The sequence below is a fragment of the Mytilus trossulus genome, chromosome 7 (genome assembly GCF_036588685.1).
Source record: "Mytilus trossulus isolate FHL-02 chromosome 7, PNRI_Mtr1.1.1.hap1, whole genome shotgun sequence".
Classification (NCBI taxonomy): Eukaryota; Metazoa; Mollusca; class Bivalvia; order Mytilida; family Mytilidae; genus Mytilus; species Mytilus trossulus.
In genome coordinates, this window is record NC_086379.1 from 20,601,098 (window position 1) to 20,618,796 (window position 17,699).

Sequence of the window (17,699 nt, forward strand, 5' to 3'; positions counted from 1 at the left end):
TTGTGTACTTTCGGTTTGTTTTGTTTACATTGCTATGGAAATTTATAATATTAAGAATCAGCAAACAAGGAAATATTCTGATCGGTAGTTGTAAAAATAAGGGCCATCATTCAAACATTTTAGCAACAAAGGTTATAGGTATTCTACAAACACTCATAGGAATAAGATATTTGGTATCGTCCAAAGTAAATGGTATGGTCCAATACTTAGTATAAAACCTAATGCGTTGTCATAAAAAGGGTCGCATTACGATATCCATATCAGTCATGTCTCAGTCATTACAGCTGAACGAATGTGCTGTGCCAGGTCCCCTTTACCCGCTATCTTCGATGAGGGTTTACAGTTAGATGTTCAACGACTTACTACTTTAGATGACAGAAACCAATCCAAGCCGTACAGTATAGAAGTAGTAGTTGGCGTACCCGCTTCATCATGCACTTTAAAACCATTGTATCATGGAGAGTGTTATGCCGATTAAAGTCCGAGGGCTGTATCCTATGTGTTAGGTAATTGACCTACAATTCACTGCCTAGCGGCTTTGGTCCTGATAACGCTTCCTGTCATCTATAATACTGCGTCCGAGAACATCTACCAGTACTCCATCATCAAGGTAAGCGGGCTGCCAAGGTGACCAAACTGGCCCTGGAAGCAGCCGTTAGTGAAGAAATAACAACAAAATAGTCAACAAACCAAAAACAACTCACCAAAACTAAGATGACGGCCTACATAATGCGTCCTCCACTACTTGTTCCTGACCCACGGCATAAAATATGTTAAAGCTCCCCAAACGCCTTCCGGCACAGAACCGACCGTGCGAGGACTGAAAAGCCAGTCAAGGTCGTTAAACACTTCCATATATATAAAAAGGGCCGCTTAAGGATTATTCAAGCATCAATAAGAAGCAAGATGGTAATTATTTTCACTGCATAAAATATTAATTAGATTCTGAATAAGAATATATCTGCGTATCCGAATAAGATTGCAGGAGTATATATGTCGAACATACACTACGGGTAAAAGGTAATGGGTGCAAATGAGACTGTACGGTTATAGTACACAGGTAGATACGTGAACCGTTAAACCTTAGAACAGAGAGTGCACTAGTTATGCCGTGCACAGGCAGAACAAGCCAGATAGCGCACAGGATAGAAATTCTTAGAAATAGCAGCGCATATGTCTAATAAAGCAAAGATTTGTATAGTGCATAGGTTAGCACTGATTGCTGCTGGACACATAAGGTCTGTGCGAAGACAAAAGAATAATACCTCGAATTTGATCTACGAATTCATCTGAATACCAGAATCAATGACAAAAGAGACGATTTTAATTGTGAAATTATTTATTTCCGCAACCTTAGTAGCTGAATACCAACTTCATCTGCACATTGGATATACTTTCCAAACTCATTCTGTATTGAAGCGTTTGCAACTTCTTCACATACAATGTAAACCGTAACCAGTGTTTCAGCAGTAAATTGATAAATCAGGGTTATGTTAAAGAACGGTTCGACCTTTTTCTTAAAAAGTTCATCGGATATAAACCATCACCTTGTTGATAAATTTTCAATATATTTTTTTACCGTTAAGTAACTTACTTTAGCTCAATCAAATGTAAACAGTAACACCGGTCGTTTTCTAGATTTAGATATTTCAGTTTTCCAATAAGAACATATATTGGACTGTAACACCACAGTCACATGTTAGGGGAAGTTGGGGTCCCGCTAACATGTGTAACACCGCAATATTCTGTATGTATATGGCTGTCCAATGTTAAGAGTCTTTTTTATGGATATATTAAGACCGTTAGTTTTCTCGTTTTAATTAATTTTTAATTGTCATTTAATTGTTAATTTTTGTGTTATTTGGTCTCTGAATTGTATGATGGTATGAAAAACAATGTAGAAATTCAATTAAGTTAAGACAAAAACGTATACTATAGGCAATCTGTATATTTCCTACGTGGGTATTGCTTTTTTGGTGGTTATTTTCCCTCATTGAGTTGCAGGCTCGCGATATACACATAAAAAGAATGTTGCTGACCTCAATATTTTGTGTCACTGCAGTCACCCATCTTTCAGCCTGGAACAGTTAAATTGAAACATCAGTTTCGAACAAAAATTAACTGACAAAAATCACCGATATAAGAGCATTTCCCGTTTCTTCATTCTTGCTAGTGAATTTGCTACACATAGTGTATTTTGTGTATTTACAACCACTGGGTCGATGCCGCTGCTGGTGGACATTTATTTCCCCGAAGGTATCACAAGCCCAGTAGTCAGCACTGTTTGTGCTGACATGAATTATCATTGATTTTGTTATACTTACAAATTAACTGTTTACAACATTTTGATTTTTTTTTAAATACTAAGGCTATTCTACCTCAGGCATAGATTACCTTAGCTGTATTTGGCAGAACTTTTAGGATTTTTTTTCCCCAATGCTCTTCAACTTCGTACTTTATTTGGCCTTTTTAACTTTTTGGGATTCGAGCGTCACTGATGAGTCTTTTGTAGACGAACAATGCGTCTGGTGTATATATATAAAGTTTAGTCCTGGTATCTATGATGAGTTTAATTGTTCTAGTAGAGTAACCGTATGTCTTGGTAACAAGTATTATAAGTAAGCTATCAAGAAAACGTTTGTTCCCGCAAGTATTTATAAAAAAAAATGTTTATGCAGAGGCTGTTTGGAAGGCTGAATAAACTCTTTTATAAATTGTTGGCGCTTTTTTATTTATTTTCTGTAGGAAGTTTGATTTTCATTAATGATTCATCTCCCTTGCTTAAAAGACCGTTGACTATTAAATAGGTTTTATACGTAAATTTATTAACTTTTCAGGAATGATATCAGCGGCTGCAGTTTCACCATCAACAACTACTACAGTCCTGCAAACCACGACTTCTTCTACTACAGTTTAACCATCAACGAATACTACAGTCCTGCCAACCACGACTTCTTCTACTACAGTTTAACCATCAACGACTACAACAGTCCTGCCAACCACGACGTCTTCTACTACAGTTTTACCATCAACAACTACTACAGTCCTGCCAACAACGACCTATTCTACTACAGTCATACCATTAACGACTACCACAGTCCTGCCAACAACGACGTCTTCTACTACAGTTTTACCATCAACAACTACTACAGTCCTGCCAACAACGACCTATTCTACTACAGTCATACCATTAACGACTACTACAGTCCTGCCAACAACGACTTCTTCTACTACAGTTTTCCCAACAGCGACAGCTACTACAGTCCTGCCAACCACGACTTCTTCTACTACAGTTTCACCATCAACGACTACTACAGTCCTGCCAACCACGACTTCTTCTACTACAGTTTCACCATCAACGACTACAACAGTCCTGCCAACAACGACTTCTTCTACTACAGTTTTACCATCAACGACTACTACAGTCCTGCCAACCACGACTTCTTCTACTACAGTTTCACCATCAACGACTACTACAGTCCTGCCAACCACGACTTCTTCTACTACAGTTTCACCATCAACGACTACAACAGTCCTGCCAACAACGACTTCTTCTACTACAGTTTTACCATCAACGACTACAACAGTCCTGCCAACAACGACTTCTTCTACTACAGTTTAACCATCAACAACTACTACAGTCCTGCCAACCACGACTTCTTCTACTACAGTTTTACCCTCAACAACTACTACAGTCCTTCCAACCACGACTTCTTTTACTACAGTTTTACCATCAACAACTACTACAGTCCTGCCAACAACGACTTCTTCTACTACAGTTTTACCATCAACGACTACTACAGTCCTGCCAACAACGACTTCTTCTACTACAGTTTCATCATCAACAACTACTACAGTCCTGCCAACAACGACTTCTTCTACTACAGTTTCATCATCAACAACTACTACAGTCCTGCCAACAACGACTTCTTCTACTACAGTTTTACCATCAACGACTACTACAGTCCTGCCAACAACGACTTCTTCTACTACAGTTTTACCATCAACGACTACTACAGTCCTGCCAACAACGACTCCTTCTAATACAGTTTTCCCAACAGCAACAACTACTACTATCACAATCCTTCCAACCACGACAATTGTTTATCACACAGTAACGTCAACTATAAGTGTCACGCCAACAACAACTGCGTGTCTATCAACCACGACTACTTTATATCAACCAACACCAACTACTATTTACCAACCAACTACGACCACTGTTTGCCAACCAACTATGCCAACTGCTTATCAACCAACCAAGACCTATATTTACCCATCGGCCATGGCAACTGTTTACCAACCAACAGCAACACATGTTTACTCACCAAAACGAATTTATAAAAAACCTTATTGGACCCGTAGAGCAAAGAAGCCACGTCGTAAATATGGAAAAAGATACTGATTCAAATCTGATCAGAACTTAATAAAAGTTAGCCTTAAATCTTTTAAAGTGCGTTATTTTGCATAAAGTTTTTGACATATAATACTGCAGTTGGATTTTTATATTTCAGTGATGTTTTCTACCATTTTGTTTTGTTTTCATTTAATAGGAGAGTGGTAGCTTTCAATAAGACGCCTAGTAAACAACTTTAGTGTATCCAACCTTACATACGGCTATATTATATATTATTCGAAAGCTTATTACCTCTTCTTTCTTTTTCCCCCGATCGTCAATAAATCGAAAAAATCAAGGTCAAAGGTTTAAATTGAACATTACTTAATTTTACCATACTTCCAAATCAAATGCAACCTTAAATGTTGATTGTGCTATATGTGCAGAAAATTGCATTTCTTTTTTTTTTATAAATTTGGAAAATGCAATAAAATCTGAATATTTTCTCAAGTTTGAATATTTGTATTTCATAAATATAATAGATTTATCGTTAATAGGTCGAGGTTTTTTTTCATCATTTTAAACTGCATCTCATATGACATGTATGGTATAGGTCAATATGAAACCTTCTAATGAAGCTTTTGCAGTTCCCAAAGACATTACTATCTGAAAATGAGGATTATTTTGATTTTATTGACTAGATAATATTGCCAATATCGACAAATAATGGTCAACCATATTTGCATAAAAAGGGTAAAGGAAGAGCTTTTTAAAAGAAATAAAAAAGGTATGTTTTGCAAAATTTGGTTTTCCGATGTTGAAAGACGTGTTACGCAGTTTATTCTCGTTCAATGTTTGAAAGAAAACTGTATGTGCCATGCGCTTTTTAATGTTAAATCCGGCGATTTCCTTTTAATGTTAGACCACTATTGCATGCTTTATTAATGGATTTTTTAAATATGGCTGAACATTTATAATTCTGATTAATTAATTAGGATTAAATACCTAATACCTTTCCTGAGCAACTATAATCACCATACTGGTTTGTGTCGTGTTTGTACATTTTGGTATAGTGTTTTAAGATGTGTTGGTTGTCTGTCCCAATTTTTCACCTTGGTCATGCTGCCACCTGTTTTTCTTGGACTATGGACTGAGACTGCGTTTTTGTTATTTTATGCCTTCTTACAAACCAAAATACAAGAAAACCATTTGGTTGCATCCATTTAAGTCGATGTCAGATCAATAACAAACATAATTTAAGATTTGTCGGCATCAAACCAATTAAAAAACTAAATAAAAAAAGGTAACAGTAGTATATCGCTGTAAAAAAAAGTCATACACCGATTGAGAAAAGCAAGTCCGAGTTCCTAACTAAAACCGAGGGAAACACATCAACTATAACACACGCAAGCATACATATAAACCAACTACTAAAGTATTCGATAACACTTGTCATTTTTCTGTCCTGACTTCATACGTGACATGGTAAAACAAATGGTAGGTTAAACCCAACGACAATGCAAAAAGCAGAGAAATGAACATTTAGATTACATCTGACACTTAATAAATTTAATCACAATTTTTATTTCCGCAAATGTATATAATATATTAGAATCGTTGCTAAACTCTGTAGGAGCCAATAGTGCTGAATCAAAAATTGCGTCAAACATCAGCAATGCATTAATCATCTTTATATTACAATATATACATGTATGTATATTTAAAGTATTTAGGAAGTGTATGTATTGTTGATTGCTATAATTTCCATTAAAAAAATTTGGTAGTAGTTTGGTAGGATTAAATTATTTTGACTAGTCATAAAAAATATTTCATTGTCTAGCTTTTAAAGATGTTTACTTCCTCAGTTAATGTAATATGCAGTATAACCAACCAAGAAAACATTGAAATATTGAAAAATCAAAGTTTTGCTCCAATTTTTTCCCCTAAAAGTATGAATTACCTGAGTGTGTATTCTGTCCTTTAAACATCTATGCAATTTTAACGTTTTGTGTTGTTCAACCTAATGCCAACTGCATAAAAATTGTTTTAACACAAAACATCTTAAAAGGCTATCTTTTTGCAAATAGCGGTATTTTGGGCAACTGTATGGTTGTTATAATTGGCTGTAAGATTTACAAGAAGCAAGCGTAATTGCAGTAATCTGATGTCATCTTTAGCACTAATTAAATTATGTTATTTGGTTGATTGTTGAATAACTTACAGATGATTTAAAAACAAAATTAGGTTGGTATGCACTTGTGAATTTCGAGAAAACAGCGTTATCTATTAATAAAGCGTCATTAATATTTCAAAGGGCTTTGATAAGTTACTATTAACATCTTTTCTAACAGATTTATATTTGTCCATACAAACTTTCATTATTCAGAAGACATAATATGCAAAAATTCTGACATCTCATACAAACGTGATGATTTGACGGAAACTGCACCATACGAATTTTTGACGACAGGGCAAAAAATTAAGTAAAGATGTTGTGCTTTCAAATGATATATGATATAGCTGTATGTTAGGTGATGCATTGAAAATAAAATTTATGATTAATGTCACTCGTCTATAAATAATTAGGATGATATATATGATCAATATTAAACATTATTAATCCAGTTTCTTCCAATAAACACTTGAATTCAGTTAACACTTTGCTTAATGCTATACTGTTTATTCAGTCATTATTTCATATACAGTGAAGACAAACCATGAGTTGTCTCACCTGAGCATTTTGGTTTATTGGACCTTAGATCATCACCTATCATAATATGCATCCTGTGGGTAAACAATTATTTCCGTAGACATTTTGACACATTTTAAACAAATGGAGGTAGCTATCGGTATGTTAGATCCTTTAGGCCAAAGTTCGAATATTTGAGTTGTCCTACCTGAACATTTTGACCCATTGAACTGTAGACCATTATCTACCATTTGCACAAAAGTAAACAAGTATTGCCGTAGCAATGTTTTGACAGTCTTTTAAAAATTAGGTGTAGGGAATTTGTTTTATATCATACTTTGGTCCTATAGTAAAGACAAACTTTGAATTCTCCCACCTGGCCCTTTTAGCTTTTTGGACTTTAGACCATTATCAATCAGTTGCACCTAGAAGGAAACTATCATTTTTCATTGAATGAAATTAAATAGGAACATTGTCACTGTTGTTTATTGTTTGATCATATGTGTCATTGTATTTAGATATACAAATATAGGGGTAAGTTACCAGTAGTTAAGTTTTTCATATGAGTGCCAATAAATTAATTCTCTATTCAAGTCCACTCAATAAAAGTAAAACATTATAGGTCAAGGTACGGCCTTCAACACAGAGCCATGGTTTACACCGAACAGCAAGTTATAACGGGCCCCAAATAATTACTTGTGTAAAACCATTCAATCGGGAAAACCAACGGTCTAATCTATATAAAAACCGAGAAACCCTTATGAACCACATCAGCAATCGACCACTACTGAATATCAGATTTCTGACTTAGCACAGGTGCAAATAATTAACGTTTTAATGGTATCAAACCTTCTACATAATCCGAAACAATGGTGTAACAGCACAACATAGATGGACAAACTTTAAAACATAAATTGGGAATTGGAATTGCTTAACTCAATAAAAAAGTAACAGTTAGTATACGTTTGGTGTATACGGTAGTTGAATCAAATTAGGACAATTGAAAGCAAAGCTTCTGTGTTTGTCAATTTTATCAATAATTTAAATTATGTCTATCATTAAATAGACATTGAAATATTGATATAATTAATAAGCATATGCATTTGATTGATAATGTTTAAGAAAAGGTGCAGACAGACCGAAAGTTGATAGATTTATACATGACAAACATTATTATGTTGATCATGTTTTAAAGAGACGTTCTTACTTATTAGTCTACATTGATTTCAATTTTTAACTGAGCAAATATTAATATTGGTTATATTCTGCATTGCTCTTGGCCTCTCTTGACTTGTGATTACCGGTGGGTATGCTACCTACATTTGTGTTGTGGAATAAGCAAGCTTATTTTTCCTTTTTATTTTGGAAAATGTACTTAAACTGAAGGGATTTGAAATGGGACAAAAAAGTTACACGAAATAAACAAGATTAACAGCAACTAGCGTCCATGTAACAAGTTTGAATACGATGTATCAAATGCGATTGAGGCCCAAAGTTTGACAGGCCTAGAATATAACACACTTGTAAAAAAAGAGTTCGTTAATTGTATATTTTGTAAATAGATATAGGAAGATGTGGTGTGAGTTTATATTTATATGACGGGGCATTTGATAGCCTACCATACGGTATGGCACTTTCTCATTGTTGAAGGCGGTAACGTTAACTATAATTGGAAATATTAACAACTATAGGTAACCGTACGGCCTTCAACAATGAGCAAAGCCCATACCGCATAGTCAGCTATATAAGGCCCCGATAAGACAATGTAAAACATTTCAAACGAGAAAATTAACGGCCTTATTTATGTAAAAAAATGAGCGAAAAAACAAATATGGCGGTAACATATAAACAAACGACAACCACTGAATTACAGGCTCCTGACTTGGGACAGGCACAGACATAAATAATGTGGCGGGGATAAACATGTAAGCGGGTTCCCAACCCTCCAACTTACCTGGAACAGTGGAATATGAATTGTTTCATAAAGATGTAATTTTACTTTCACTGGATTAGTATTATCATGTATTCTCTTCCCAATTTCTCAAATATGTCTGGCGCAGAAAAATGTCCTCGGTTCCATGGAATTGTGCAATTCATATTGAGAAACTGGTAAGAGAGTAAATGTTCTAAGTGAGAAAACAACAACATGTTTATGTTATCATATTTTTTGTTGCGGTTCGTGGATTTCAATCCTTTATTTCCATGGTGGTTTGAACGGATATTGTATGCCTTCTTGTGTGTTTGGGGGTTAGTTTTTTTCTTTTAGTCTCGCATCAATGTCTGTCCTTAGAGTTAATAAAGTTATATTCTTTTTCATATCCACACTCGTTATTTTCGTTTTAAATGCTCGGGTTTAAAATGTCTATGTTATTTTACTTATGTACATATACTGATCAAGTACACGTGCTATCTGTATCGTGTATGGACATTTTGAACCCGAGCATTTAAAACGTAAATAACGAGTGTGGATATGAAAAAGAATATAACTTGATTTTCGTGTATCACTGATTTAGTTGACATATTCGAATATTTTCATAAAAAAAGTTATTTCTAGATATAGGAAGATGTGGTGTGAGTGCCAATGAGACACATCTACTGTTTACATTAAAGTAACAAGCTATTATAATTCTAAATTATCGTGTTATGAATATAAGTTTTTTTTAGAAAAAATGATTATTGTGTCCATTTACAATGCCATTGTTAAATAATTTAAAGTGAAATGCATTGTTGACAATATAAAAAAGAAGAAGTGGTATGATTTCCAATGAGACAACTATCCACCAACGACTAAAATGACACAAACATTAAGAGGCTGTGCCAATAAGCATAGAGCTTCAAGTGGAAAGTGAAAAAAATCAAAAGTCATCAAACCTTGCTTAAAAGAAACATTTTACTGTTAAAAGATCATAAGACAAACAATAACGATCATTGTTGAGGGAAAACAATCTTTTTTGACAGTTTAATAATGGTTACCATAGAAACTAGTGAATCTGAGGCACTATTTGAGGTAAAAAAAAAACACAGAATATTCCGACATGAAATATAATATCAGAATAAAGAATATTGGTTGTATATAATCTTAAAATTATAAGCTAAAAAAACTCTTTTCTTAAAAAAATGTTTATTTATGGTTGCTATGGTAACAGGAAGTTAAAGGGTTCAAGTATATAAATTTTACAAAAAATACACAATTTTTGGGTCAATAATGTAAAAAATCCAGATTTATATTATCTAAAATATGATACTGACAAAAATGAATGACTCATATAATTCAAAGAAAAAATAAAATTGGGTAGACTATTGAATTTTTATTGGTGGCAGCTACTCAACATTATGCTGTTTCGGAAGCTATTTTGTACAAAAATTACAAATTTTGACACCTAATAGGGGTCACTATCATAAAAAAAAATGCACATATGGTTTCATTTGTACTGACATAAAAAGTGTCATATAAAAGTGTATTCAATTGAGTAGAAAAGTATGCATAAAATTTCAATAGCAACCATCTATTTTGCATAGCAACCTACTGAGGCTGAAAATATTGAATGATGATTTTTAACACAAATGTACAAAATAAGTCACTTGAAGACTGCTGGTGATAAAATAAAACACAATAACAGTCAAATTGTGCGTTAATAGTTATCAAAGGTATCAGGATTATAATTTAGTACGCCAGACGCGCGCGTTTCGTCTACATAAGACTCATCAGTCACCCTCATATCAAAATAATTATAAAGCCAAACAAGTACAAAGTTGAAAAGCTTTGATGATCCAAAATTCCAAAAAGTTGTGCCAAAAACGGCTAAGGTAATCTACATGTATGCCTGGGATAAACAAAATCCTTCGATAAATTCATAGTTTTTGAACAGGAAATGCGATGCGAAACTCTCCTTAGCAACACTTATGCATAACATAAATGCTTAGTAACCAACTGATACTTGAAAATACTCACGCTCAATGCATGGATAACAAGCACAATTTAAAAGTATAAATACCTGATAAAACTAAACTAACATAAAAAGATCAATTATGCATCATGTGCATAATGATTTTTTATCTAAAACATATCTTATGTAACACTACTTATTGCATAGCAACCAGCATATGTGGTGTAAAAGAGGCACGAAAGATACCAGAGGGACATTCAAACTCATAATAAAAAATAAACTAACGATGTCATGGCTTTAAACGAAAATTACAAACATGCAATAGTTTATAAAACACAATACAAAAACTAAAGATTAAGCAACCTCAACCTCACAAAAAAATGTGGGGTGATCTTAGGTGCTCCAGAAGAGAATGCTGATTCTGCTTCAACTGTATAATTGAATTATATTATTTCATGATAATTCAACAAGAATCAACTTTGTTCGATGATTTTATGCATTCAATATTTCTTTGAAACAGCAATAATCGAATAATTGCATAGGCTCTTGTGAGAAGTTGTGACTGGACCAAGGTCCAAGTGTAATGGCATACGATATAGACTAGTTACAGCGGAAGTAACATTTATTTGACGCTGATAACGTAAAATAATGCTTTCGAGACGTCAAACTGGGACATATCGGGGAAAGATGTATAATTTGACTGATTTTTATCATTCAAACTAAAATATGTATGCAGATTATTTGTATCAAGTTTCAAGAAAGTGTCAATAATGCTTTTTTTTAATTTAATAAATAAACAGCAAAAAATCCGGTTTTTTTCTACATTCATGAAAATTTGATAAATATGAGTTATTTTTAATAAAAATGCATGAATTTAAAGATTTTTTTTATAAAACAGAAATTACAAATAATTTAATGACGAACAGCTTGTGTTTATCATTTAAAAAATATGTATTTCTTTAAATGGAAAATTTAGTCCACAAATCCAAATTTTGTGCAAATATCTGAAATTTCGACCTCAATTTATTCAAAAAGTAGCACATGAAGGTATTTATTTTATTACCTATGTGATGATTTTGTATCTAAGGCTAGATTGTTTATATTAGTAACTGTTCTGCAGAAGCCTTATTTATTGCATGTGTATATACTTTAATAAAACATAGAAAAGAGTAAGGTGATTCGAAGGTAAACGTTAGGTCAGGTCCAATGTAAAGGGTTGTTCCTTAGGAAACTCAGGTAAGAGTAACGAGAAACTTTGTTATAACACCCCTCCTTCAAGAATGGTACAGTTTAAATCGGGGTATATAAGCGGAAGATATTCCTAGCTCAGAGTATATAAATTCACTTACACAATTTGGCAAATCAAAATTATCCGCTCTTTACTTGGCTGCTGGTGTACCAGGACAACGTTTCTGCCGTTCACTGCTGTTTGCTTGGCCAAGCTTTCCTCCTGTTCCTACTTCTGATGGCACCGTGTTTATTAATTATTTATTTATTTAATTTTTATTTTTATACAAAATTATTTTTATATTATTTTATTATATTTATTTGTATATTCTTTAATTATTTTTTTTTAATTTATTTATTTACTTAGTCATTAATTTTTTTTTCTTATTCATTTATTTATTCAAACTTTTGCTCTTAAATTTTTATTAAACTTTATTTTATAATTCTAAATTATGTCAATTACCACATGGTAAATGTATAAATTATTTAACGCCCAAAAAGGCGCAAGCCCGGGCCGACCGTGCAAGAACAGTTCTTGATAATTGGCATACTCCATCTATAAACAGTTATATCATGAAACAAAACAGTGTAATAATGTTAGTAGATTAGCAGTAGGGTGACGCCAGGTCATCGGAAGTCTTCACCCCATATCTTGCAAACTTCAGAAAACTCAGAAAAAGTCGGGGAAAAGGCATTTTTGAAACCGTCAGCAAAAATAAATCTCTTAAGAGTCTACCCAATTTTATTTTTTTGATTAACAGTATAGATATTTAATATTAGGATTACATAATACATCATATCACTGTTAGTCCAGAAATTTATATTTATATGATACAAATCAGGTCGTATTCCTTAATATTTCCAATTTTAATTCCTTTGTATTTTCCTGTTGCCATAGCAACGTATTACAAAAAACATAATCACTGAAAAAAAATATTTTATATGATTTGTAGTGGTAACCTTACTTTGTACTTTTAACAACAAACACACTCCTAGTCACACTTTTGTCTAAATTTGGTACGGTTTTTGGACTCGTAACTAAGGAAACATTTTCCTTAGATACGAGATGTAATGATGTGATCGAAAAAAAATAAAAAATCTCTAACAGTTTTTTTATTGTATAACAAATCAATTAAGAGCACTTTAAACAAAATCTAAATTTTTGCACATTCCATGTTTGTACAGTATGAAGCTCTATGCTTATTGGCACGGCCTCTTAACAACAATAGGTCACCGTACGGCCTTCAACAATGAGCAAAGCCCAAACCACATAGTCAGCTATAAAAGGCCCCGATAGGACAATGTAAAACAATTCAAACGAGAAAACTAACGGCCTTATTTATGTAAAAAAATGAACGAAAAACAAATATGTAACACATAAACAAATGTTGCTTTCGTTCGTGGAAAAGTAAAAGAATGAACATCAAACTATATATTGTATATTAACAACTCCGGATTATACTTCCCTTAAGGTTTCATTGAATCAGAAATAATATTTACTAAGGTCAAGTATAGATTTCTTAAACAAATATTTCTGTCTGCTTCGTTAAGTTTCTACGGTATCTTACGGCGAAGGTCTTACGGTTCTGAAAGGTGGGAAAAAGTAAAATAATATAAACTAAACTCCATCCAGAATTTAAAACGGAAAGTGCTTTGTGAAATCGGAAAATCTACCGTATGGAACACTATTTTTTTTTATTCCTGGCTTGGTACAGGTATTTCCTTATAAAGCAAAATGTGGATAAAACCTGTTCTAGAGCTAACTAAAGCATTTAATTGTATGACAGTCGCATTGAATTTCATTACAATGACAAAAATGAGTGAGTTAAACAAATCGGCATAATACATTTGTCGGAAAAAACAAAAAGAAGGGTACAGCTCTCAATATTGTAATATAACCTTTATCACTATGAAAAACAATAAATGTATAAAAATGAAATTTAAAATGGCATAAAGATATTGAAGTAAAAACGAAAAAAAAAGAAATGAAATTGACCACAGACTAACAACACAGTGGCGGGATTTAAAAGTATCGAGCAATGTCAAAAGTATATAATCAAAAATTAAATAAGCAGTAAAGATTAACAAATATACATGACATGTGACACATAGAGCAAATGCGAATTCTTTCTGAAGAATTAAAATATGAACTCAAATTTAACTTAATGTATATTGAGCATTTTCCTAAAACAAATATTCATTGGTGAACTAGATATATACATAATATATGATAAGTGTAAATTAATGAATAACAAACTTAAATCAACTTAGAACCCCGAAAAAATGCCACTTATAACTATATGTCATATATTTTAACAATTAGAGACACACCTATACTGCTGTGTTTATCGTTATTTAATATTCAACATTTAACTTGCTGTCAGCAATCTCATATTATACTAATACAAATTTTAATATTCAAAACCATTAAATCATGATACTCATAGTTAAAAGGATTCAAAAGAGAAGTCGGGAACCTTGTTGTGACCCTCTTCAAGTTATCGTACATTTTAGTTGTCAAATATAAACACTCGTGTTTTAACCCTTATGTAATGGCATATTCATCTTTATAAAATATAGATTGTTATCATAAAAATGCGATTAAAGATGTCCTTTAAATATACACTCATGTAACATTTGAAAATAATAACAATTATGTAACGTTAAAAAAAAAAGGTTTTTCGATTTGATTAATTATGTTCAACATACATTCAGGTAAAAGGATGGAGGGCGTGTGTCTGACCTTTCTGATCTTTCAATCTTCATAATTTTCAGTATGTAAATATCTAATGTATAGATTTATGAGACTTTAGAAGAAATTTGGGATCACTTTTTGTCTTCTGTCTACGAAGGTCACAACATGCCAGTTTGACTTTCAAAATATATAGTGAAACCTACCAAAGACCGTTGAAAAAACAATAAAAATCCCTTGTCTTTCAATGTCGAATATTACCGTTAAGACAACATAAATAAACAAAAGTAGTTGAAATTTAAACTTTTTACACTCAAATTCCATCTTCACCTTCGTTACTATCGCATTTATAAGTGAATAATAGTGTGTTTTATTTGTTCGTATATTGATAGTAGTCTTAAGATAATCAAAAAGTTTAAAATGACAATCGACTTAAAGATATCGTTTTGAATGTACAACCGTTATAACTACATTGCGTTCAATAATTCGTAAATATACTTAGGTTTTTTTTTTGACAGTTTAATGACATGTCCTCTGGTGAAGAAAGTGAGTCAGACTTAGATGATGTAAGTACGGACTTCATTATGTATACTTCTCCTTTTTTTTATATTAGACCTTAATAAATGTTTCAGGAAAAAATTATAGGGATTATATACCTTAATGTGGTCAGAATGTTTACTTAATACTTATGTCATACATATGTAAATTAATTATTGTACTATTATTTCAACAACAACATAAGATACATTAAGGATTGTATTATATTGTTTAAAAAGCAACATAGCTTAGATTTTTTTTTAATCTGTCTCTTGGGCTTTATGTACCTTTTTAAAAACTGTTTGTATATATATATTGCTATTGTTTACACACTTTCAAAGAACGGCGAAAGATACAGGACGGACATTCAAACTTACGAAAATAAAATAAAAAAATTGCGAAATAAGAAAAACACGGACAAACAATAGTACACAAGACACAACTTCGACAACTAAAGACTAAGCAACACAGTACCTACCTAAAACTGGGGCTGGTTATTTTTCAAGGAGGATAAGCAGATCATGCACTTTCATGTCGTAACCGTCGTGTTGCTTATGTTTTTACAAAACCGTTAAATAGTATAATCAGGTAGGATACATTCGTAGAAATGAAACGTGATAGTATTTATGACATCAGCAACATGTCCAATATCATCATGTTGAACAGATATCACGTAACGGTCAACAAACTCGTGATGGCATCTGTAAAAGTTACGAAGGGATGATTTCAACTTCATCATTTGGAAGTCTTGGTTTAATAGCTTCCGTGTGAGCAGCAACCCTCTATCAAACAAGTCATTGTAGTAAATACAAGCCCGATCTTATCGAATTATCTAGAAAAAAATCCATATGCAGGCGCTGCTTGAATATTGCTATATAGAAATGTAAATTTCAACCTTTGGAAACTGATCGCATCTCTTCTGTCGAAAATATGTTTGTTTTAATCGACCGTGATTGACAACTTTTAGATGTAATTCAAGATATGTGACAGACTTCACTGTGTCTGTTGTTTTCTTTAGGTCTAGTTAGATGACATAGATGAGTTCAACATCGTTACCGAATTTTGAATTTTCAAGGAGATAACATATTCTAATGCAATTAGTTTGTAACGATAATTTTCATTGGACGTTGACAGATATTTTGAGGGGTTAGATTTCACGTTCTTCCAGTCCGTAACTAAAAAAGCCAACATTTTGAATTTCTTTTTTTTTTTTGGGGGGGGGGGGGGTAATGTTATTTCTAAAAAAAAAACAAGATAGTCACATTTTAAGCCCCAAAACCTTCTTTTTGTCCATATTTAAACCAGTCTGAAGCGTACGAAAAGTAAAACATACGTTTACTTTTCATGTCGCTAGGTAAACTCAATTTGCGACAATGAAATCTACGTTTTACGAAGGCCAAGTTAAAAATACAATACAGTTATCTCCTAATTCTATAAAGCGGAAAGTGAAGTTAAAGGATATTGCCACCTTCTTTTCTTTCTTCCTCAGAAATTTTTGTATGCGTTCATACTCATAAGAATAAAGGAACAATTCGACAAGAAGAGGGCCACTGTTAGTTCCCAAAGGAATATCGATTGTTTGTTGAATAACACGTCCTTCAAACATAACAAATATATTGTCAATAACACAAATCAAACATGTTGATAATGTCTAATGAAAAATTTACATCTGTAACAATGCAATTGTAAGCTGTATAATGCATCAAATTTACAGAGCATATATATTCTTCTAATTAGCTCACCAACACCAAGGACTAATGTAAGCTTTACATTTTCCTATTACTAATTATATGTCTCTTCAAAAATCTACTTTTGAAAATTATTATCTTTATTAAGAAACAACATGGCTATCAAAAAGTAAAATCACAAAAATACTGAAATCAATTCGGAAAGTCCATAATCACATGGCAAAATCAAATAACAAAACGCATCAAAAACGAATGGGCAAGAACTTCTATATGCCTTACTTGGTACAGACATTTTCAAATGTAGAAATGGTGGATGAAACCTGATTTTATAGCGCTAACCCTCTCCTCTCCTCTAAAGAACATAAGAATAAAATGAAATAGATTTTTTTTTTCATTCAAAACATTATAAATAGAGAAAATCTGATGCATGCAAAATGTCAAAACAAGTCAGAGAACTCCTTATGGAATGAAAATCAGTCATTCACTTTCCCATTTATTTCAATCTTAAATTCTGTACTTTAAGCGTTTATAGCTATTATGAGTAACTACCCTTAAATTATAATTATAACAGACATTTTTGTACACCACATTCAAGGGGGACTTAGTTGTCCTTTTACCACAGAAAGTCTAATAAAATTAACGG

The 17,699-nt window shown here is 32.6% G+C and overlaps 1 protein-coding gene and 1 pseudogene across 1 annotated transcript in view; both read left to right on the forward strand.

Moving 5' to 3' along the window:
- Positions 1-292: 292 nt before the first annotated feature.
- Positions 293-4,405, forward strand: LOC134726237 (mucin-2-like; annotated as a pseudogene).
- A 10,882-nt stretch (positions 4,406-15,287) lies between these two features.
- LOC134726238 (uncharacterized) overlaps positions 15,288-17,699 on the forward strand; it is an 89,728-nt gene continuing 87,316 nt past the window's right edge. Inside the window, exon 1 of the mRNA XM_063590639.1 lies at positions 15,288-15,397. Within this exon, the coding sequence (XP_063446709.1) occupies positions 15,359-15,397 (39 nt within the window). The 5' untranslated portion in view covers positions 15,288-15,358. The remainder of the gene's footprint in view (positions 15,398-17,699) is intronic.